This window comes from Gossypium hirsutum, chromosome D09 (genome assembly GCF_007990345.1).
Source record: "Gossypium hirsutum isolate 1008001.06 chromosome D09, Gossypium_hirsutum_v2.1, whole genome shotgun sequence".
In the NCBI taxonomy this organism is placed as follows: Eukaryota; Viridiplantae; Streptophyta; class Magnoliopsida; order Malvales; family Malvaceae; genus Gossypium; species Gossypium hirsutum.
In genome coordinates, this window is record NC_053445.1 from 46,451,180 (window position 1) to 46,475,787 (window position 24,608).

Genomic DNA, 24,608 nt, shown 5'->3' on the forward strand with positions numbered 1-24,608 from the left:
AAAGGCCTTATTTTGTCCACATGGGCAGAGACATGGGTGTGTGTCTTGACCGTGTGTCCCCTGCATCTTTAAAATTCAAAACAAAATGTTTAGAATTTTTCACACGGGCACGTGGCTTAGCTGTGTAACCCCTGCACCTACACATGACCTGGCATACGGGTGTGTAACTTGGCCGTGTGACCAAGTCAGAGAGTTACATGGGTACGGGCACGGGTTGGGACACGATCGTGTGCCCTATTTCGAATGCCCATACGGCCTGACCACACGGGCATGTGTCCCCTGCACCTACGAAAATTTTGAAATTTCGCGAAAAATTCTCTGAGTACCCGATTTAGTCCCGACTTGTTTCTAATGTATGTTTTGGGCCTTATGGGCTCATTTAAGAGATTGGTGGCGACTCCCAATTTTAATTTTTTTTAAAAAATCGACAACCTAAAATTTTTTTTTTTCAAAAAAATGGTTTCGACATCTGTATTTGATCTGTTTATTTCGGTAATGCTCCGTAACCCTGTTTCGGCGACAGATGCGGGTTAGGGGTGTTACAATTTATTTTAAATATAATTATTATTCTTTCATTGTTATTTTTTAATTCATACAAATTTAATAATCTAATTTTTCTTAAACAAGTATTTATCAAAATAAAATAATTATAATTGTTAATATTTTGAATTGATGAAATCGAAGATGTTAGGATTTTAAAAATCTTCAAATTTTTAAAATTGTTCGTCCAAACACACTCTGGGGGAATATTTTAGTTATTGTCTATATTATTATTTAAGCATGGACACCAACTCAATTACAGTAATTACGAAAATATTATTCTTTAATTAAAATAAATTATATTATTTGAGGGTAATTTAGTCTTTTTATTTAACAAATGAAAAATAAAAATATGCATATGATGGGATCTGAACCCACACTAATTGAATTGGTAAATTTTTAAATTTACCACTCAATCAAAACTTCAATTTATTATATTTTATACATTTTTTATTTAAGTATGCAAATTTATTTTCTCCATAATTTATATATATTAATAATGTTGTTGATTAAAATAAGTATTCCAAGTCAATTCGACACTAACTCGTGATTGAAGATAACACTATGATAAACAATTGTAGTGCATTTAATATTGTTAATTTAATGTATTTACTATTTATGTGTTTAAATTTCGTTATACACTTATACTCACAATTTAATCTAATTTTTATTTTAATATTATACATATTTCGTATATTATTAATAATTAATTTGAAACTATACATTTAATTATTTATTAAACATATATCCTTTACCAGAATTGGTGTTTACCAATTATCAAAATATCTTTTATTAAAATATCTTAAAATTTTTGATAAATCAATGATATACCCTTAAATATTTTGATAAATATATTTTAGTAAAAGGGTTTTTAGTGATAATTTCAGTCGATTAAAATCTTCATTAATAGAGTTAATTTTACAAATTCCACCCAACAGGAAAAGCGGGCCTGAAACTCACACGTGTTTTATTTTCATAACGCATATTTTTTCCTTTTACTAGTGTTTTGATTTGCAAAGATTTCCCGCCCCCATGCCCAATCCCTATTCATTCGAAGTTCGAACGTTACCAGTAGACCGTAAACAACTTCACTTCCCCCAAAAATATTAGCAATTTCTCCCCTTCCAATATGAAAACTAATCGAAAGCTCAAGAAATCAGATCCAGCGTCATCCAAGGTACGTAGCGTTTAGATGCCTAATCTATCCTAAATTTTGTTTACAGTAATAGAAGAGTCGTGGAATATATATATCTTCATCGATTCTGATTTTGGTTTGCTATTGCAGCTGGTTTTGAAAGAGATCATCGGATTAACTACGAAGAACGCCAACGGATTAGCTGCCGCCGTATCGACCTCGAGCTTCGTTTACGTTGCCGGTTGCGTTGCGGTCGTTTACGATGCAGAATCTGGAACCCAATTGCATCTCATGCTCTCTCATCGAATGGCTAAACCTTTGAGCTGCGTTGCCATGTCGCGTGACGGTCGCTTCATAGCCGCCGGGGAGGTACCGAAATGATTTTAACCGAAGATTTTAGTTTAATCTGCTCATCGATTACTTCCTATTGCGGTGCGATTGGGTTTTAAAAAGTATATATTGAACTGGTAGTACGTTTAATGTTTCAATGATATGAAACGAGAATTTGTTTGTTTATTTGTAATTATTCATAAATTCATTATTTGGTTTAAAAACTGCAACGGCGAATTCCTTATGTTTGTGTTTTATTACTATGTGTACGGATCTAATGTTGTTTTGCAGTCAGGGCCTCAACCTTCGGTGTTGGTATGGGACTACGTAACTCGTACGTTCATATCTGAGCTGAAAGGTCATATATATGGAATTGAGTGCATTGCTTTTTCACCAGATGGTTAGTTACTATATATCAATGGGTTTGGGAAATCTATGTTGCGGTTATATTCATATTTACATGACCAACATTTATACATTCTAAATTTCTGTTTGGTTTTTGTAGGGAAACATCTGGTGTCTGTTGGAGGGTACATTTACCTTTGGGATTGGCGGAGTGGGATTTTGGTTACAAAGCTTAAAGCGAGTTCATCATGTTCTTCAGTTACGTCTGTCACTTTCTCTTCAGATGCCAATTACATTGTTACTGCTGGAAAGAAGCACCTGAAATTCTGGGCTGTTGGTGCATCTCCTAGGACTCGCATGAATAAAGGGACAGTGTCACTGTCTATTCATGCGAAGCCTATTAATCTTGGCCCTCAGAAAGGCAGTTCATTTATATCTGTCTCGTCCGCCATCTGGACAGATGGTAGTGTTGTGAACTGTGATCAGGCTGATGAGCTCTTTCCTATATACGCACTGACTGATGCAGGTTACGTATTTCTTTCCATTGTATATATGAGTTAAATTGATTAGAGATTCTGAAGCATAGTCAAAATTTTCAATCTTTCTTCTTTTACGTACAGGAGTTCTATGCCTAATAGATTCTGGGCTGTCATTAAGAAATTCGGTTGATTTAAAGGTACGTTTGAGACTTCTGAATTCTGATGTTATGTTTTTTCGTTTTGGATGTAAATGAACCAGCATACCAAGGATTTATCATTCCACAATTTTGAATTTTTGATCTGACGGAGATTTTAGTTCTGCTTTAAGGTTAACATATTTGGATACTATGGTAAGATTTTAGTTAGTCATTAAGCTGGAAAGTTGTCACTGAGGTCTGAAGCTTCTAAATTACAGAATGTGGTATGGATGTGTAGAACTGCATCAAATATAACTCAACTATTGCAATTTGGGTCACGTTTGAGTTTGATGCATTCCAAAATTAACTTTCAGGTTGAAAAAGGATTTGCACTATCTGCATCCAGCAAGTTAATTGCTTGTGCTTGTAGTAACGGACAAGTACAGCTCTTCAATGGTGTGGATCTTGGATATGTGGGCAGCCTATTGTACTCTAAGGCCAAATCATGCCATGGAGAAATTGATCTTTTTTGCCCTAAAGCTGGTGAAAATAATTTTCAGTTAGCCCCTACTCTTCCTGATGCAGTTGCTTGTCAGTTCATCTCAGAAAAGCTTGGTGCGCTTTTTAACTCAACTGGTTCTCTACCTCTTTGTAACTCATAATGGTACATTTTCAAATTTTCTCTTTTGCAGTTGTGATCTATGGAGATCATAGTCTCCATATATGGAATTTCCATCAAGAGAATGAGGTGATTGTTTCATATTAGTGATATTCATTTTTTATTTGTTCTGAGGAAGAAACCACCTAATTCTACAAGAAACTTAATTAGTTACAACCTAAGGTCTTCTCCTTTAGTTGGTATTTTGAGCTTATTTATAGATTAGAACTTGATTAAGTGAACTTTTATTGGTATCTTTCCAGGCTACCAGGTCCTTTGCTCTTATTTCTCATTCGGCTTGTATATGGGATATCAAGAATCTCTGTTGTGAAAAAATGCACGATCCATCTCTTATGTGTGCTGCGAAGGGATGTTCCGGAGGAGTCTCTTTTGCAACCTGTTCAGCTGATGGCACAGTTAGGTTATGGGATCTTGTCTTACAACCTGATCTATTAAGGGATAATGCTGACAATAATTATTTGATCACTGAAGCAGAGGGGATTATTAATATAGGTAAAGGCCTCAGTTATAATAGGTCCTAGCATAAGTTGGAAGCATGTTAAAATGTGCAGATTTGTTTAGTTATCATTCCAGGCACTTTATCTTTTTTTTTTTTTTGGATTTATTATGAATTGGAATGTGTTTTAGTAAGTTAATTTATATTTGTACTTTCCACCCTGCAACTGTTGGATTAAATTTCTTTTTTTCTTTTGCCTGAAGCAGTGAGTGCCGGAAGTTTTGAGATCGCCACTGAGGATACAGCTTTTGGCAATCTAGGTTTGCGGTCAATGGCAATTAGTTCAGATGGAAAATACATGGCTGTTGGTGATTGTGAGGGAAACCTCCATATCTATGATCTTCACAATTCTGATTATACATGCATTAAGGTAAACTTGAGGCAACCATAATGCATTAAGATATTTATTTTAAAAAGAATTTAGTGCTGTGAGTACTTTAACTATGTCTGCAACTAGCTTACTATGTTCTGTCTGTCTTACAAATTATATTCTTTAATGCCACAGGATTCCCATGATGCAGAGATTCTCTCATTGAGTTTTAGCGTGTCAAGTACAAAGGATATAGATTCTGGAGGAAATGACAATCATTACTTGCTTGCTTCTGGGGGACGGGATCGAATAATCCATCTCTATGATGTTAAAAGGTTTTAATTGAATATTTAATGTCTCTTTTTCTCTTTTTGAAATTTATTGGAGCTTCTTGGATCTGTATGCTGAATGATCTAATACCCTTCATGTCAGGAACTTTGAGGTCATTGGAAGTATAGATGACCACTCAGCTGCTGTGACTTCTGTTAAACTTGTTTGCAATGGATGTAAGATTCTGAGTTGCAGTGCTGATAGGTATATTGCTTTATATATAAAAATGAGACCTGGTTGATTAGGAAACTACTTGAGAAAATGACGAAGAGAGACAAAATCACTGTTAGTTTGTACTCTAGATAGTTTAATTTTGTTCAATGGCATTTGAAATGGCTTTAATTTGTTTTAATTGCTTTCAACTAAAACCAAAAGATTATGGTTTGCATTTAATATTTATATCTTGCAATTTTTATTTTTATCAAATGATTACTTACCATGGGCGTCCATAAGGCTAATCTTAGCTAATGTCCCTTTTTTTATCCCCCATAGGTCCCTTGTGTTCCGTGATGTCTGTTTAACTGATAACAGATGTAAGGTTTCACGTCGTCACCACCAAATGGCATCTAATGGAACTGTCTATGATATGTCCATAGACCCAGAGATGGAGGCTGTTGTCACTGCTGGGCAAGTAAGTTTAAACATCTTGTTATCTCCGGGGGAGTAATTGGCATATTCCAATGGCAGTTTCAAGAGCTGCCTCAAATGATTTTCGTGCAACCAGGCCCTTAAATCCATCATATGGTTAAATGCTACTCATTAACAAGTAACCTTTAGTTGACTGTTTGACATAATTTGCAGATGCCTCATGTTTGAAACCCCAATTCTTTGAATTAATTATTAGATCATTCAAGCAAAACAATTTTGCATATGCCTCATGTTTGAAATCCCAGTTCTTTGAATTAATTATGTGGTTTCTTTCAGGATAAGAAGATAAACATATTTGACATGGCTAGTGGAAAGCTTATTAGATCATTCAAGCAAAACAAAGACTTTGGTGATCCAATAAAGGTGAGTTATGACTTATGAGTGAATAATTAGGAGGATTTGACCATAAATGTTTCTGCTGCTGAAACTTTATGTTCGTCAGGTTACAATGGACCCTAGCGGCAGCTACTTTGTATGTTCATTTTCAAACAAGTCTATGTGTGTGTATGATTTTACGACTGGAGAGATGATTGCCCAAGCTGTAGGACATGGAGAAGTTGTGACAGGTGTCATCTTTTTACCAGATTGCAAGCATATAGTTTCTGTGAGTTTTCTCATGGTTAACTATCCCTTTTGACATTGTGTGTATCGTGTATTTCACTGAATTTGAACTAATTCAAGGTAACTTATGTTTGTTTACATGAATTCTTCTCAATTTTATGATGCATTCAGGTAGGTGGTGATGGTTGTATTTTCGTGTGGAAACTTCCCTCTCGCTTGGCTTCCAGGATGTTGCAGAAAGTGAAGGAAAAATCTCTTTCATTGTCCCCAAGAACCATATGCATGCCAGCGGCTTTTAATCAAACCATAAATGATGGAGAGGGAAACAAGTCATGCAGAATTGATTTGAAGGATTCATTGCTAGCTGAGAGGTCAAGCCAACTTAAACAAAGAGCGAATTATCATGGATGGGATTCCCAAGAGACCTATGCATTTAAATTAAGCATTTCCAGACTTCCAAAATGGGCACAAGACAAAGTAACAAGGTCTGATTTTGTCCAGAGAAATCTTGAGTTCACTTCACCTCAGGTATTCTTGATGGTAGACTTTGACATGTTGATTTGCAGTCATACTTCCAAAGTAAAAAATCAATGGAAAAAGAAATGGTTTTCTAGATCCTCATTTTTCGGATTAATAATATTCTCCCCACATTTTTTCTGTTGTCATAGTAATGTAACCAATAAGATTTTTGGAGCTCCGTAAACTTCCATCAGGATTTAGGGATAATCTGAATGATGGATACCTATATTGTTTGTGTTCTGGAAATTTTTAGTGACCAGTTATCTTGAAAGCTGGCAGCGATAGTACTTTGCATTTCTGTTACCATGTGCACTGGCACACAATCGATTTTCTGAGTCTCAGTTTAGTTCTGTTCAGCCATTTTTCTTTCATTTTTGACTGGACTTGTTCATGGATATGAACTGATCACTTTATTCCTGTAAGGAACTGGGAGAATTTCATCTTCCCTTATACCAAAAGAACATTTTGCTTCAGCTGAATGGTTTTGAATTTCATCGAGCCTAATTTATCTTTCTCGTTAATCCCTCCAGCAAATGCAGGAAGAACCAAAAATTTCATCTCGTTTGATTAGCAGTGGTGGGGATCATGGTTCATTGTGCCATGAACATCAAAATCCATCTGGTCCTTGGTCAGGAGGCAACAACTCGTGCCTCAGTAGCTTACACAGTTCGTCCAATGTTACTAAAAGTGAAAGTTCTGCATCACCAGATGAAATAGTTAGGTGAGGTTTAAATAATTTTATCGCTGCTGCTCTGCATAAGCTAGGTCCAGCATTCACTATTAGCTTCTATCCTAATGCCTCATGATACTTTATTATTACTTAAGCAGCTCTGCAGTGGAAGATCATTGGTTCACTGTCTACAATGTACGTTTGGATCTACTGAATTCCCCAGAGGTTCAAAATCTTAAAGACATACAGATGCCAGTGTCATCGCCAAAGCTAGGTAAAACCCAATTTTTGTCTTGAAATTGAAGTTTCTTTTATTGCTCTTCTGAATGGCTGCAAGGTTGAAGAGATAGGTACAAGCTTCTCAAGGTCAGTTTGTTGTAACTCATTATGATGAAAAGATTCCAATGAAATTCATGATGGAACTGAAGATAGCAAACAGCAATGCATATATTGGACCTGATATATTAAAGTGCAGTGTCAAGCAGGAAAATTAATGAATCCAGATATTGTAAAGGGGAAAACTAACTAAAGTTAATCGTAGCCTAAAATGAGCTATTATTAACCTTTTTGGTATATCTCTTGCAGTGCAAGGCCTAGCTGAGATGCCAAGTGAGAGTGAAAAATCTTTAGGTCACAGGGTCCATTTCATAGATGCAGGTAAGACTTTCTACCTCAAAACATCTTGTCTTAGCAGTTTTGCTTTCCTAAGCAAGAATCAGAATAATCTTGGCATGGAGAGAACAAAAGTTTGCCACAAGGCAGTTCCTGAATTGATAGTGCAAGTTTATTCTGATTAAACAGAGCCAAGCGCCATGAATGTTGCTACCTTCCATATTAAGTCTGAGGGCAGTGATCTGTTCAAGGAGCATTTTGGCAACCTGTCTGCAATACTCAAGGTTAGTTTTCGTACCTGCTATTTTTTAAATTAAAGTCTCAAAATGTTTTTCCATTCAGAATTTTGGCAGAAAAGAGCAGAAAGGTGGCCAGAACTGGGGTGGATCTGGGAACCTGAATTATTCAGTTGTTTCTTTCATTTATGCCCAGGGTCAGGCTAGGAGTAGATTTATTTCAAATTAAACCACTTTTCTTGGTTTGAAGGAAAGAAAAAGAGTTATTATGGGTCTTCTTCCAAAAACCATATATATTTCACATTACATAAAGTACCTAACAGACCATATAAACCATTTGGTCGACCCCAAATCTTTTGAAGTTTCATTAAATTCTGTTTACAGGTTGAGAAAAGGCAATCATCTACTAGGAGAAGATACTCTTCACAATATTTTGTACGGCGGGATTATTTAGTGGGTTGCAAAAGACTGTTTAACCCATCTAGTCAAAAGAACGAATCAGCCACTAATGTGAGTTTGGAGGAAGTGGCAGGCTCTATTGATCAGGTACATCTATCATTGTCTATGTCATTGTTTATATCTTTTCCCCTGTAGTTAATGTATTGAAAGACTATTACGAGTAAACTGAAGATAGAAATGTTGTTTTAGTAAATATAAACACAAATTATTGAACATATCAAAATCTAAACACGGATATAATATTTGTAAATCTGTCATGTTAATTGTGTTTAAACATACCGAGTTGTGTTCATTACATTGTTTTTGTATCTGTTAAACATATTCTGTTCATATCGTGTCTATAGTTATTATGTTTCACGTTTGAACCTTGTCACAGGGCATAAACTCAACAAAATGCTCGCTTACACAAAGTTATGCTCTTTCTTATGATGAAAAGGATGAAGAAGATTCATCAACCATTGATGAAGAAAGTGAAGTAGGGGAGAAAATCAGAGCATGTAGAGAAGCATTACTAAGCCTGGACATTGCTGCCGAGAATGTTTTCCAGTTATTTACGAAATTAGGAACAGAATATCCCATGGAAGAGGGTTCAAGTGGATGTAGAGCTCAATTATACGATGAAGCAACTGAGCTACTTCCAAAAATTGCTGAAAAAATCAATGCAGTAGCCAAAGGATTACAAAAGAACACTACTGGCAACTTTGGTTCTTCCGCAAGTAATATTGAAGGAGATTCAACATTTGGACCTATGTTAGGAACACTGGCTGAGAGCTTATCGCAAAGAGTCGTCGAAATAGTAAAACAGAATCTCAGCTCTGTTTAACTCGTTTAATTCTACGAGATTAATCATGTATAGTGAAACGATTTTCTTGTTTCAATTTATTAAGATTTTATCTTTCGACAGCATTAAATTGTAGAGTTGTTGCTTGTTGTCAAATTATGGGGTTGGATTGAACTTAGTGGGAATCATTAGAGAACAATTAGTAACAGATTGGCGGATAAAGGTATCATACACTTCACGATCAGTGAATATAATTATAAATTTTTTAGTAAAATTAAGCAAGAATGATCCTCTTGGTTTGAAAATTTGAGTATCCTCCTAATCAAATTACTAGGGTTGTGTTATAAGAAAGTATTGGTGACTACTACAAATTTAATTATGTCTAGTTGTAATTAGCTTCTTTATTTACAAAATAAAATAAAAAAAATCCTTCCATTAGAAGTTTGATGGTAATTTGAATTTAAAATAAATTTTATTACTGGCTAATAAAATTTATCAAATTTATAACTAAAAAATTTAATTTTATTAAAACACTTTGTTTGTAGTTTAAATTTATAATAAATTTATATCTTGTAAGACATAGACTTTATCATAAATTAATAAGTTATATTTAATTTAGACCTCGTATGAAAAATATATAATTAAAAAAATTGATTAAAAACTTAATCAGTTAAATATTCAATTTACTTATCGAATATTTATTTAAATTAAAATTTTACAAAAAAATAATTATTAAACCAATCAATGTTTTATTCCGACTCCACGATCCAATCTAATATTTAGAACTTAATCTAAGCTTTAAAACAAAATCCAAAATTACGGTCCTTTTTTTCTTCTTAATTGGCAAGAAAAAAAAATCATTTTTATTTATTAAAAAAACCAAGGAACAATGAAGTGTGAAGTGAGTTCAGTAGTGTGTGCCGTGGGCCAGTCTAAATTTTACGCAGAGATTTTCTTTTTCTTTTTATTTTAGGTTAAAATATGTTCTTGGTCCCTGTACTCTAATAAATTGAAATTTAGTCTTCCTACTTATATGTTTAGTAATTTGGTCCCTCTACTTTTAAGATTTTAAAATTTAGTTCTAATTGTTAATACTGTTAAAATTATATTATTAAATTCACTAGTGCAACATTTTAAAATAACAAAATACTTACTTGATAGGTGGTAACTATGTAACAAAAAGAAAATCATAATAAACTTGAAATTAATTGAAAACTATAAGGATTAAATTGTAACTTTTTGGAGAGTATAGGGATTTGAAGCAGATTTTAACCTTTATTTTACTGCTTTTTTTAATTAATTTTTTCCGTCGCTTCCAACCATAATTCTGATTCTCTTTCTGTTGGAACCAAACAGTTATGACACGCTCAATACAGAAAAAAAGAATCTCACTGGGTCTCATATTTTTCAAGTTTCTCTTCCCTTTTCTGAACCTAATAATATGAGCAGAGTGCTCATTTCGTACTACTACTCGTTATGAATCCCAACATATAGCAGCCTCCTCCAGCATTAGCACCGTCGCCACAACAGCCGTGACCCCACCGTCCTTCTACTTCCTGTGACCGCCATCCTGAAGAGCATTTTACTAGCTTTTTCCTTTCATACCTCTGCAAACGTCTTGCTCTTCTCGAATTTTCTTCTAGTTCTCCGAAATCTCCAATCGCCGCCACTACTTCCACCTCTACAGCCGCATTTAAAGCCGTTTTCAAGCCTTCCAGAGGAGGCGGTAATCGAATTAGGTTTTTGCCCGAGCTACAACGAGTAAAGTCTTTCTCGGCCTCGAAAAAGGAGGGTTCTCAAAAAACGCTTTGGTCACTCTTCTATCGAGATGCCGAGAGAAACCCACATAAGAAAGAAACAGCTGGAAACGGAAGGCCTTTTGAAATTGATGAAGTTGAAGCCCCAAATTTGGGTTCTTCTTCAAATGTCTTTCAAGGTCCTGTTTTTGAAAGCAAAGAAGAAGGCCGAACCTAGAGTGGAATCGATGACGCAGGTGTGATAGAGATCATAGAAGAACAGCCCAATGTATCAGTTGCTAACGCGAGTTTAATTGAATAGAAATTTGAAGATATTGTAGAGGAATAAGAAACGGAACTCTGTCAAGAAGTGGAGCTGAAGCCCATGAAGGAACATGTAGATCTTGATTCTCAAACAAAAAGGCTTTCGAAAGTGATCTTAAAGAGATTGCAAGGAGTTTCTGGTCTGCTGCTTCAATTTTCAGTAAGAAATTGCAGAAATGGAGGCAAGAACGAAAGCTTAAAAAGAGGAGAAATGGAGTGGGATAGAGAGATTGCTTGTAGAGAAGCCGATTGGGAGACACTACAGGGAAACCCAGTCTGAAATTGTGGATTATGGGTTCGGGAGAAGGTCTTGTGACATGGATCCAAGGTTTTCTCTCGATGCTGGGAGGATGTCTTTAGATGCAGCAAGGATGTCGTGTCAAACATTGCCCAGTGGTATGGCTATTGACCGGTCAAAATTTTAAAAAAAAATTATAATATTCTAAAATTATAAAAAGTAAAATTATTCAAAATGTAAAAAATATTTTAAAACTATTAAAAAATTTATAGCATTAATTAAAAGTCAAATTCTTGCTTTGAGGTTATTTCTAGAAAAGGCAAAGCTTTCCTTCCATCATTTCTTTCTTAAAAAATTCAAAAAAAAGTAAAGGCAAAACAAAGCCAGAAATAAAACTAAAAGAAGTCCATTAAACCACATAGCATAGCAGATTTAGAAAATCTTCAATTTTATCCTTCGTGAAAGCAAAAAAGTGTTGATTTTTTTTTCTTTTTAAATTTGGGTTGATGGGAGAGTGAAGAAGAAGAAGGCAAAATCATCCTAATCATCATCTCCTTTTTCAAGAATTTATTGTGGTCTCAAAATTCACAATTCAATCGATTTTATCCAAGCTAAAGTTAAAAAAGCTTCTTAATTTATTTGAGTCTCCGAAACTTTCATCATTTTCATTGAGCTTTAGTCCTAAACAATCTTTTTCTAAGACTGTTTTGAGACCCATAAAATCAATTGCGTAATTATTTTCGGAGATAATATTATCCGGAATTGAAGATTGAGTTGTTATTTATTTAAGCAATAAATTTTTTATTTAATTTATAATTTTTCAATATTTTTTACAATTTATTATCATTTTTAATTTTTTTTAAAAATATAATTTTTAATGATTTTTGACTAATCAAAGTTAATGAATGAAAAGTCAACTTCAATAACTGTACATGTCATCAATCAATAACAATAGTTGAGGTATTAAAGTGCATAATTTTTTTTTAAATACCAGTATAAGAAAATGAGTATAATTTAAAGGTGAAATTGTGGAGAAAACCTTAATTCAATTAACGGGGATGAATTACTTTCTGGAGGGTTAGCTCAGACGAGATTATTATTCAAATTCTTCATCTAGGAGAAGAAAGAGTCTCGATAGGTCCAGTTCTATAATAAACACTGCTGCAGCTGTAGTGGTTGAGATGGATGAAATGAAATGAGTTTCTAATGCAAAGGTCTCTCCCGCAACTGTTTATTATGTCAAAGGACCTAAGCTTGATGTGCTAGATATTGATTCCAACTCCGATTCTTTGAGGGGTGAATCACTTCCCGGAGATCCAACTCAAACAAGGGATTATTATTTTGATTCTTCTTCTAGGAGAAGAAAGTCTTGATAGGTCCAGTTCTATTGGTAAGTTTACTGCAGCTATAGTAGGTCAGATGGATGAATTGAAATTGGTTTCTAATGCAAAGGTCTTTCCTGCAACTGTTGATTACATCAATGGATCTAAGCTCGGTGTTCTAGATGGTGATTCTAACTCCAATTCTTTGAGGGATGAATCACTGCCTGGAGGGCTAACTCGGACAAGGATTATTATTTTGAATCTTCTTCTAGGAGAAGAAAGAGTCTTGATATGTCCAGTTCTATTAGTAAGACTGTTGCAGCTGTAGCGGTTGAGATGGATGAAATGAAATTGGTTTCTAATGTTGATTACATTCATGGACCTCGGTGTGCCGGATAGGGATTCTAACTCCCATTCTTTGAGGGATGAATCACTTCCTCAAGGGTCTGATCAGATGAGATTATTATTCTAATTCTTCTTCTAGGAGACGAAAGAGTCGCGATAGGTCCGGTTCTATTAGGAAGACTGCGGCATCTATAGTGGTTGAGACCGATGAAATGAAATTGGTTTCTAATGTTGAAGCCTCTCCTGCAACTGTTGATTACGTTAGTGGACCTAAGCTTTCTTTGAGAGATGAATCACTTCATGGAGGGTCAGCTTCATTACTTTGGTTCTTCTAGGAGAAGAAAGAGTCTCGATAGGTCTAGTTCTATTAGGAAGACTGTCGCAGCTATAGTGGCTGAGATGGATGAAATGAAATTGATTTCTAATGCTAAGGTCTCTGCTGCAACTGTTGATTACATCAATGGTGCTAAGCTTGTTGTTCCAGATAAAGATTCTAACTCCAATTCTTCGAGGGATCATCGTTTTGGGAGCAGAGAACGCAAAGGGTTGTCTAAGAAGTCATGGAGATGGTGTAAAGCTTGGAACATTTTCTGGTTTATTAAGAGGAGTGTTAAGAAAGATGAGGACGGAGATAGGATATCAGAACTAAGGACGTGTCGAGAGGGTCTTATTCGGAATCTTGGCCAAAGTTGAGAGGGGAACGGAACGGAGATGTGAGAGGAGGTTTTGATCCGAAGATTTGAGGAGCAGTTGGAGGAGTTCGAGCAGTTTTGGTGGACCATTTGTCGGTGCAAGGAAGAGCTGCGTCGAGTCAAATGGGCACTGTAAGAGGAAGAGAGATGAGTTTGTGTTGGAGTGCAACGTATTGGCCAAATAACATCGATAACGGACTGTTAAGGTTCTACTTGAACCTATGGAACTGCTATAGAAGAGCTGCAATGAAGGCATATTGGATTGAAATATAATTCACAAATTTCAAGAAAAAAAAATTAAAACCATAATATACTGATATCGCCAAAAGCAAGTCTACAAATTTCAACGAGTCATGTGGGAGTCCTAGGCTTAAATTATTCAGGGTATCCAGCTACCTTTTTGTATGTATACCACTTCGCAATCCAGAGATAGACTATGAAGTTAAGCAGACTTAGAATAGCCAGGAGCCAAAAGAAATAGTCAAGATGACCCCTATTCAAGTTATCCGGAATCCATCCAAGCTTCCCGTTTTGTGTGGTTATCTTCGTCACGGCGGTAACGAGCAGAGTGCTCAAATAGTTGCCTAATGCAACAGTTGTTAGTGAAAGAGCTGAGGACAGGCTTCTCATTGCATCAGGTGCTTGGTCGTAGAAAAACTCTATCTGTCCAACAAATGTGAAAACTTCGGCGCATCCGACTAGAAAATATTCAGGGACTTGCCAGAAGATTGACATTGGAATAGACTTAAGATCATAGTAGTTGTTCTTCCGGACAATTTGAAGCCGGACCACTTCTAAGATACCTGCAGTGATCATTGCAAAGATAGAAATGACAAGGCCAATGCCCATCCTTTGGAGTGTGGTGAAGCCTCGTTCCTTGCCTGTGAACTTCCTTGCGCATGGGACAATGATTTTGTCATAAACAGGAGCCCAAAAGATAACGCTGAGAGTGTCGAAGAGGGAGAGAGATGCTGAAGGAATCTTAAAATTCGGGCCCATGTGTTGGTCCATTGTGTTGCCTTGCAAAACAAACATAGTGTTCATTTGGCTGTAGACAGTAGCGAAGATGATTCCAGATGCCCATACTGGAAGCAATCTGATAACTGATTTAAGCTCCTCGACTTGGGTAACAGTGCACAGTCTCCATGGGTTTAATGATTCCTTATCATGGTCATTTTCAGTCTCTACAGCAGCCTTGTCAAAGAACCTACAAGTTTAAAAGATCAATGGCTAGATCAACATTCAAATAACCAAAAAAGTTGCCTATGTGAACAAAGTCTAAGCAAATCATATAAACAGCAAGGTTGCCTATGTAAACAAAGTATAAGTAGGTTGTTAAGCTTTAACAACATACTTTAACTTATCTGTGTGCTCTAGCTTTCGGCTCCCTTGAATATTGGATTCATTGTCAGCAACCTCGTAAAGAAGAGACTTATCTGCAGGAACTTTCACGTTGAGTTTTTTGAAGGATGCAACTATAACCTGAGCTATCCTTGTAAGCGGACTTCCCCCAGGTTTTTGAAGGCGATATGTTCGACTACCAGCAAAGAAGAATACAACTGCAATAGCCATTGCAACAGCTGGGATTCCAAAACCCCAGTCCCACCCCACATTCATTTGTATCCATACCAGAACAGAAGAAGCAACAAGTGCTCCAATATTGATTGAGAAGTAAAACCAATTGAAAAAAGAGCTTTTCCTTTTTCTCTCAACTTCATCAGTTTCATCAAACTGATCAGCACCAAAAGATGAGACACATGGCTTAATCCCACCAGTACCAAGAGCAATCATGTATAAAGCTACAAAGAACACTGCGATTTGTTCTTGTGTTGGGTGGCAGACATCTCCAGTGCATGATGGCTTTAGTCCAGGGATAGAAGAAGACAATGTTAAGAGTGTCATACCCTTCAAGAAAACAAATAATCATCAATCAAGGCATCGAGTATAGTTGTTTTTATTTGAAAGAACTAGATGTCTCTATAAAAATACCATCAGGATATGCATTCCAAGAACCTAATTGCTTAAAAAAGAGAAAATTGAGTGTTGAAGCCAAACTTACAAAGAAGTAGATGATTGAGAAAATAGCAATTGTCCAGTATCTACCCAAATATGCATCAGCTACAAAGGCTCCGATCAATGGTGTAATATAGCAGGTTCCAGACCAATTCGTAACATTGTTTGATGCAGTGACATTTCCTTGATTGAGTTGTTCTTGGAGATAGTTGACTAAATTAGTCCCCATCCCATAGTATGCCAACCGTTCACAGCATTCATTTCCTGATGAAATTTTCGGGTTCGAAAAATGCAAAGCAAACCAGAAGGAATAAATAAAGAACAGAATACTAATGAATATGTTTAAAACAAGTATAAACCCGGAAAACCTTAAAATCATACCAAGAATGAAAGAGCAAGCTTTCCAATTCCCAGTTTTTTTCTTGTTGGCAGGCTTCTTATTGATATCCACTGTCCCATCCTTTGTATAGATGTCATCAGTCACCACCATCTTATATTTGGAGCGATCTTTCTACCCTTTGAAGGCTGGCAATCAATTCGATTTTAGAAGGAATATGAATACAGTAAGCAGGTATATCTTGAAGTTAATGAAACAATCAGTCATTAACACATTATAGCAAGCATATTAAGAACTAAAGTAAGCATCTCGATAAATGAAATAAAGCAGTTCTCAGGAATTCCAAAACAGCAATTTGCATTCCCTTTCCGGAATTCAATCTAAGGTACAGGGATTAACAGGGCATAATAGTACCTTAATACCCCATCATCGACCTTTACCATGGATTCTGCCAAAATCAAAACTGATGCCCAACCAATCCCATAAAATCCCGTCATACTAAATTCCTGGGCTTATTAGGCGGAGCACACTTCAAATAAGAGATACTATTTTAATGGTTAAAAGAATGGGGTATCAAGTTGAATCACAAGAGAAGAGAGGCCAACAAAAGCGGCAAAATAACCCATAAGCTACTGCCAAAAAGAATCCAAATTTTCAGATAATTAAAGGAAACAATTGTCCAGCTTATCATTATGTTCAAATCATTGCCAAAGCTTAAAACGTCATCAATTTAAAGCTTACAGTAACCATAAGTATAATGTTGATAAATCAAAAACCTATAATAACTCAACATATTTCCTCGCCGCAAAAGGAAAATCTGGTGAGTACCGAAAAGACAAGTTTAAACCAAGATACTACACACACAAAAAAAAAAAATCTGTAACCCATAAGAAATCTGAGTGTTTGGTATATCTCAGATCCATGGAAGGTTCACTCAAACATTAAAAAACAGAGTATGTAATATTCCAAGACAAAAAAAAACCCATAAATCCGCATGTTTGGGCATGCATGCAAAAGTAGGAAACCCAGGAAACAAGGGAGAATTTCGATAGAAAGAAGCGAAAAACACAAGAATCAAAAGTCTATGAACGTGACGTACCTTTGAAGAAAAAGTGCAGAAGAGAAGAGAAAAGAAGATAAGAGGAGTTAATAGGAGAGAAACAAGGAGAAGGGAAGCCCGGTTCCAACTCCGGTACACAGCCAACGGGGTTAGACTTCAAACCTCAGACGATTTGTCACCATTTGGCAACCTTTCTATACTATATACTATAATGCAATATTTTCAGATTCTTTGCTTTCTAGTCCCCATACTGCTTTGGGATTTGCATTTAGGGTCATTATTACAAATCGGTTCCATTATTAGAGAATGTCATGGTGAGTCCAAGGCTTCATTATAAAACTGTTGACCAAGCTCGTTGGTTGCTTATGCAATTTTCATAAAAAATGAGTTAAGAGGAGACCATAGACAGTTTATTCAGATTCATAAGGGACTGATGTGAAAAATTATAAATATTGATAGCTGGTCTTTTCTAAAATTGGATTCCGCAACCTGAATATTCCAATCCAAGTTGGCCTTTGTATCTAGACATTTTACTGGCATTGTTAAAAAATAGAAAACATTAAACATTTTCCCTTTTAAATCTAAATCATAAAAAGCCCATTCATAATTATGTTTAGGATAATGCTTTTGGAAAGAATCTGTGGACTCTTCAATTATTTTGATGTTATATGGGATATTCTTTTATATAATTTCACTCCCTTTTTTTTCGTTAAAAAAAAAAGGTAAGATTCCATCAAATTTGCAGTTAACCAAGAACAGAACTAGGTGTCTTTGATAAGATAAGTGGAGACTAGGTCCACTTCATGTTCACACCTAACTCCCAATTTTTTCTCATAAAACAATTAACTCTAATCGGGTAAACTATTAAAATAGTCATTTTTGTTTACCTTAAGTTATATTTTAGTTATTTATGTTTTAAATGTTACGTTTTAGTCACTTTTGTTATCATGTTGTAATATTTTAGTCACTGATCCGTTAATAGTGTAACGGTAAGTTGATGTGGCATGTTAAATCATTATTTTAAAAGAAACTTTTAGGTTAAATTCTACAATTGATCCTTATATTTTTTATTTTGAGCAATTTATTTTTTTCTTTTATGTTCTTTTAACTTCCCTTTTTTTTCATTCATTTCTGTTTCTCCCTCTGTTTTCCTCCCTTCTTTATTTCTTTTAATGTAGTTTTTTTATATTTTTCATTTGTTAAAATTAGTCCACAAGCCCACCTCATTCGAAAAAATGAAATTGTTCAAAAAAAATAAAAGTATAGGGATTAGTTTTTAAAAAATGAAAAACATAAAAAAAACTACGTGAAAAGAAATAGGGAAGAGAAGAAAACAGAGTGAGAAAAAGAAGAGGATAGAAAAAAAAGAAAAAAAAGTTAAAAGAATATAAAAAAATTAAATTGCTCAAAACGAAAAAATATGGTGACCGATTTATAAATTAATCTAAAATTTTTGTTTGAAAAAATATGGCAATTAACGGTTCAGTGACTAAAATATTACAACACGATAACGTAAGTAATTAAAACATAACATTTAAAACTTAAGTTCATATCTACTTTTTTTTACACAATGTTTAAAATTACCTATAACCCCTCTCAACCTATGAATAGGAGAATAATGCACTTTAACACACTCGAACTTATGTATTCTTACATTGACAATAATACTTATGCTAATCGAGCTAAGAACTAATGAACGGTTAAATATTTTTTTTAAATGAATTGAATCTCGAATTTAATATTAATCCATGTATGTTTGTTTTGGTGATCCGTTGCTTGATGCCTAAGACCCAACTGCTATTGCTAGAGGCGAAGGCGAGGTCCCCAGGCTTGGTTTTGAGGCTATTTTACATGGTCAATTTATGCGCATGCCGGTTTTAGATTCCAAAAAGGATCAAGTAGAAATGATGGTGATCCATCATGGCCTTGACCGCATTGCGTTTTGAAGTTGATAACCCATACTTGGCCTTAATGATGTTGACAAAGAGTCGTGCAGAGGGATGACTATTAAAACTTTGGGAAATTAAAAATCCATATCAACCTTATCTTTAAAATTAGACGTAATCATTTTTTTCCATTAATTTAACTTTTAAGATATTTAAATAATTTTTAAGATGAAATTGTTGTTTTATTTTTATTCAAATTCATAATAAGTGTTTAATTACATTTTCATTATAATTTAAACTACTCAATTTAATCAATCTTATTATTTTAAATCATTTATCACTTGGTTCACATTAACATTATTATTAGTGTAGGAGGATATGGGTCGAGTGTGTTAAAACACGTTTATCCTCCTATTTAAAGATTGATGAGAGATTATAGATAATTATAGATATTGTATAAAAAATTTAAAATTTAAAAAATATTATTATTTAAATAGAGATTAATTCTAGTATTCGAACAAAAACACAAAAAAATGCAATATACAAAGAGGTGTTCCTACAAAGTAAACACATGTAATGCATTTATTTTAAAAATGAAAATAACATTATTATTTAAAACATGAATAATATCGTTATTTTATTCGCATCGATTTTTTAGAGATTAAAAATAAATAAGATTGAAGAATAAAAAATATAAATATATAGTATGTCCATTTTTAAACATTGTACATATATATATTTTTAATATTGTACAATTATTTAATTACAATTTGAAAGTCTTTAAAGGAAACAAACTGCAATTATTTAATATTGTACAATTATTTAATCATCTTTAATCTAGGTTGTTAGTTAAAAGTGTAAGCAATCTCGCATTGTTTAGGAACACATTGCAAATAGATTATGAGTCTATATTGATCCATATCCCACATGGTTTAAGAAAATAAGAAAAATGACACTTGGAGTCTATATAAATATATGTTTTGTAAATTTTATTTTTACAAGAGGTGGCACCAAAAACCAAAAATATTGATTTTTTGTCAATATGCTGAAAAAACGTTTTCCAGTAAATTTTTTTTTTTTAGAAAATGACATTTTTGGGAAATTTACTCATTTTTTAATACTAACTTCTAATGTCACATGTGATTTTATGCATTGTTTCGAATACTAACTTCAAAGATTATAATAGAACATTTTCACATAATAATTAAAGCATTTTTAACATGTTCAACTGATAATATGGTTTTACTTTATGTAATTAAGGCAAAGTAAAATTATTCAAAAGAATAACTAATTAACATAATTAAATATAATATTAATTAAGTAATAATCAATATGCTTAGAATTCTATTCAAATAATAATTTTATTTTACATCAATAAAATTAAAATTAGCACAACTTTATTCATATATTTTATGCTTAGAGTTCTATTCAAGTAATAGCTCCAATTTAAAATTAACAAAAATTTTTAATTTGTAATTGTAAATTAAATTATAATTAATTTTAAATATATAATTATCTCAGCTTCTATTTTATTTCAATTTTTAACTTATAATTCTAAATTAAATATTGTAATTATTTTTAAATGTGAATTTAGTAATATGATAGAAAATAAAAATGTATTCTTATCAATTCAAAAGTTTTTCAAACTTGTGCTCTTATATATATTATAGATAATGTTATTAAATATTTTTAATAATAATTACGAAATAAAAATATTTTTTAAATAATAAAAATATAATCATACATATTCAAGTTCAACATATATGATATAAAAAACTATTAATATTTAAAAGTTATAAAATAAGACTAAATTAGTTGAATATGCTAAAAAAAATTAATTGGCCAAATAGACTTTTAAGGAAATAAATCATTTTTGGAGAGAGTATGAAAGCGCATTCGCGCTCAACTAGATACGTTTTTCGATAATTACAAAAAAAAATGCATTTAACTGGGTGCGCTTTCCTTGACATGTCAGTAAGAAAGCTCGTTCGCTTTCACACATTTTCTCCAAAAACGGTCTATGCGTCCAACTGGGTGTGCTTTCCTTAGCATGTCAGTAAGAAAGCTCATCTGCTTTCACACACTCTATCTAAAAACAGTCTATTTTCTTACATTAAAAAAAGAATCACTTATTTGGCTGATAAATTTTTTTGACATATTCAACTAATTTAGCCATAAAATAAAACTTATTTTGTTAAAATAAATAAAAATCCAAAACTCAAAATTAAAATGACAAAGAAAAACTCAACTAGATAAAAGTGATCATAAAAAATTTAAAAAATAAAAAATTCAACCAACCGAATCTTACTTGTGCATAAAATATTAGTATATCATCAGCAGGTCTATTTATTGTTGGAAACTAGATGCGCTAATGCTTACATCTACTCTACGCAACAAACACACTAAACTACGATAAAAACTAATTCATCTTCAAACAAGGTTTTTTTACCTAAATATATTAAAAAAAATTAAATACCTAAATAAGTTGTCAGCTAGATTAATTATTGACTTTTTTTTAATCGCGTCTATCTAACAGGCACAGATCAATTTTTTATATTAAAATATTTTATTTTTTTCTCATTTAATAAAATATTATTAATTTTTTTCTCGAATCAGTATATAACCTGGGTATAGATACGAAATACAAGTTGCGGCTATTTGATAGTTGCGACTAGTTGAGCCTATCTCAGAGGTGCGAATGGTGGGGCTCACTGCTACTTATTTTTTCTCCTATATATCGTATGTTGATAATCAATCAACTAAATTCATTATATAAATATGAAGTTATTTATATTACAAAACTTCCTAAAATTGATGGTTTGATAGTGTGGTTCTAGGGGTATATTATTGTGGAGCTCGACGTTCACGTTGCGGACGATTATGGTGATCAACGTTCTCGTCATCCGTATGTAGGGGTGTGCGAAACATAGATGAAAAATCATATGTCTCAAATGCCATTGATGAACTTGAGCCGGGAGGAGTGGAGTATGGCGGTGGATACGGGCCGGAAGGAGCGGAGTACTGAGGTGGATACGAGCTAGGATGACTGGAGTACTAAGGTGGTAGTGGGCAGAAGATGTCAAACTCTGAATGATATCCGTGGCCTGGCGAGCCTGGGAAATAGTATCGCCCCCCAAATCTGGATGATAAGAACTATCCCTAGAATGTAGTTCCGTCTCTGCCTTCGGCTCCGGCTCTGGCTCTGGTGCATGATGCGGATCTGGAAGAGGTTACCCAATTCGTGTCGTACGCGGAGGGGCTACCATCGACCGCCCACCAAACAAAATGGTCGTATGCAGATGGAGCGGGGGAGGGGGGGCATGCATGCAGCAACAACAGACCATTCGCGCCTACTTGTCAGGCTCGATTAGTCGCGCCTATCTGACAGACACGACCCCTTTTTTACCTGTTGACCGTATTTTTACCTGTATATATATTTAAATATTTTTAATAAAAATAAAAAATTAATATTTTATTTAAACAAAAAATATATATTTTAATATAAAAAATTGATTCGCGCCTGTCAGATAGGCGCGGTTAAAGAAAACGGACCATTTCGATAATTAATCTAGCTGACAACCTATTTAGGTATTTAATTTTTTTAATATATCGAAGTAAAAAACCCTTCAAACAGTACAACATATTACTATCTAACAAATAAAAGAAGTCATTTAAACTTTAATTATGAATTGCATAATCAACAATCAACAATGGCACCAATATGTTTACTGTTATTGAATTGCATAAATAATTAGTCAAAGCTAGAAAGGGGGCCGGGGGAGCGACAAGTTTGTTACTTGCTCTCGCTTGGTTTAAGTGATGGCTTTCAAGCAAGACATTGTACTCTGTTTTGGGTTGCCATCTGATGGACAATTTGAAAGCCATGTCTCAACCTTCGGTTTTCTTGGTTCATAAGATAACATCCAATAGATCGGATTCCCATGCTAGCGACCTTGTGACTATACATGTAAGTACTTAGATTATCGGGGTGCATTTCTTAAGTGTGATTTGTTGTTATACAAAATATTTTCAAATAAAATATATATTACTAAAGTTTTATATTCTTACAACAATCATATATATATAATGGAAAAGATGGAAATAATGTAATTGACGAAAAGTATTTTTATGTAAATAAAGATAACTATTCATAAATTTATCTAAAGAAAAAGTTGCGTCCTTCTGAAAAATATAAGATTCCATCAAATTTGTAATTAATCAAGAACAAAATCAGGTGTCATTGATAAGATAAGTGGATGGCAGGTCTAGTTCATATTCACACCTAACTCCCAATTCTTTTTCCCAAAACTACTAACTCTAATTGGATAAGCTGGTGCTTTTATTTGCCTTAAAGTTACATTTTAATAATTTATGTGTTAAATGTTATGTTTTAGTTACTTATGTTATAATGTTGTAACATTTTAGTCACTGAATCGTTAATGGTGTAACAGTAAGCTGACTGCCATATTAAATGATCATTTTAAATGAAACTTTTAGGTTAAATTCTACAATTGATCCTTACACTTTTTTTTTCAGCAATTTATTTTTTCTTTTATGTTCTTTTAACTTTCTTTTCATTCTCTTTTATTTCTCCCTCTATTTTCCTCCCTTCTTCATTTCTTTTAACATACTTTTTATATATTTTTCTTTTGTTAAAATTAATCCACAAACTCGCTTCATTTGAAAAAAATAAAATTGTTCAAAAAAATAAAAATATAGGGACTAATTTTAAAAAATGAAAAACAAAAAAAACTACGTGAAAAGAAATAGAAAAGAGAGGAAAACAAAGTGAGAAACAGAAGAGGACAGAAAATAAAGAAAAAAAGTTAAAAGAAAATACATTTTTTAAAATTGCTCAAAACGAAAAAATATGGTGATCGATTGTATAAGTTAACCTAAAATTTTTATTTGAAAAAATATGACAATTAACGACTTAATAACTAAAATATTATAACACGATAACGTAAGTAACTAAAACATAACGTTTCAAGCATAATTTTTGATTATATCTATTCTTTTAGAATAATGTTTAGAACTACTTATAAACCTTTCACACCCTATATCTATACCTACTGTGCACCCCCCGGTGACGTTAGCAAACAAGGGAAAAGTTAATTTGACGGAACGGGCGCACTTTAGCAAGGAAATATCTATACCTATTCCTACTTAAAATATTTCTGTTTGAGTTAAATCCTAAGTTAATTTGGGTATCAATTTAATTTTACAAAATTATAATTTTTTTGTTTTATTTTGAATTGAGTAATTTTTAATATTAATATTATATTTTTATAATATTCTATTGTATTAATTTTTTTCGTAAAAAATTTATACAACTTATTGATTTATATTCAAATTCGGGACATAGAATATAAAAATTAAATTATGTAA

General features: G+C 33.4%; 2 protein-coding genes and 1 pseudogene across 8 annotated transcripts; 2 read left to right on the plus strand and 1 right to left on the minus strand.

Moving 5' to 3' along the window:
* The first annotated feature begins 1,553 nt into the window (after nucleotides 1-1,553).
* On the plus strand, nucleotides 1,554-9,423 carry LOC107890980 (mitogen-activated protein kinase-binding protein 1). Of its 6 annotated transcripts, none has more exons than XM_041100996.1 (21): nucleotides 1,554-1,717; nucleotides 1,826-2,044; nucleotides 2,297-2,405; nucleotides 2,511-2,876; nucleotides 2,971-3,026; nucleotides 3,341-3,581; nucleotides 3,659-3,714; nucleotides 3,888-4,137; nucleotides 4,345-4,511; nucleotides 4,647-4,786; nucleotides 4,884-4,985; nucleotides 5,274-5,412; nucleotides 5,706-5,792; nucleotides 5,872-6,033; nucleotides 6,162-6,518; nucleotides 7,040-7,230; nucleotides 7,335-7,453; nucleotides 7,765-7,836; nucleotides 7,981-8,075; nucleotides 8,412-8,573; nucleotides 8,863-9,423. In XM_041100996.1, exons 1-21 carry the CDS (start codon nucleotides 1,670-1,672, stop codon nucleotides 9,307-9,309), a joined length of 3,585 nt encoding a protein of 1,194 aa, XP_040956930.1. In that variant the 5' UTR covers nucleotides 1,554-1,669; the 3' UTR covers nucleotides 9,310-9,423. The 6 variants fall into 6 exon arrangements, with proteins under 6 accessions (XP_040956930.1, XP_040956932.1, XP_040956931.1 ...); XM_041100998.1 differs by having other exon boundaries at nucleotides 8,923-9,423; XM_041100997.1 differs by having other exon boundaries at nucleotides 7,338-7,453.
* A 733-nt stretch (nucleotides 9,424-10,156) lies between these two features.
* On the plus strand, nucleotides 10,157-14,856 carry LOC107892494 (protein OCTOPUS-like; annotated as a pseudogene).
* Nucleotides 14,206-17,745, minus strand: LOC107890979 (protein NRT1/ PTR FAMILY 8.1). 2 transcript variants are annotated; one of them, XM_016815590.2, is made up of 5 exons: nucleotides 17,374-17,745; nucleotides 16,319-16,462; nucleotides 15,984-16,201; nucleotides 15,279-15,829; nucleotides 14,206-15,131 (listed from the first exon to the last, which is right to left on the minus strand). In XM_016815590.2, exons 2-5 carry the CDS (start codon nucleotides 16,425-16,427, stop codon nucleotides 14,300-14,302), a joined length of 1,710 nt encoding a protein of 569 aa, XP_016671079.2. In that variant the 5' UTR covers nucleotides 16,428-16,462; nucleotides 17,374-17,745; the 3' UTR covers nucleotides 14,206-14,299. The 2 variants fall into 2 exon arrangements, with proteins under 2 accessions (XP_016671079.2, XP_040956935.1); XM_041101001.1 differs by lacking the exon at nucleotides 17,374-17,745 and adding an exon at nucleotides 16,689-17,266.
* Nucleotides 17,746-24,608: the final 6,863 nt, after the last annotated feature.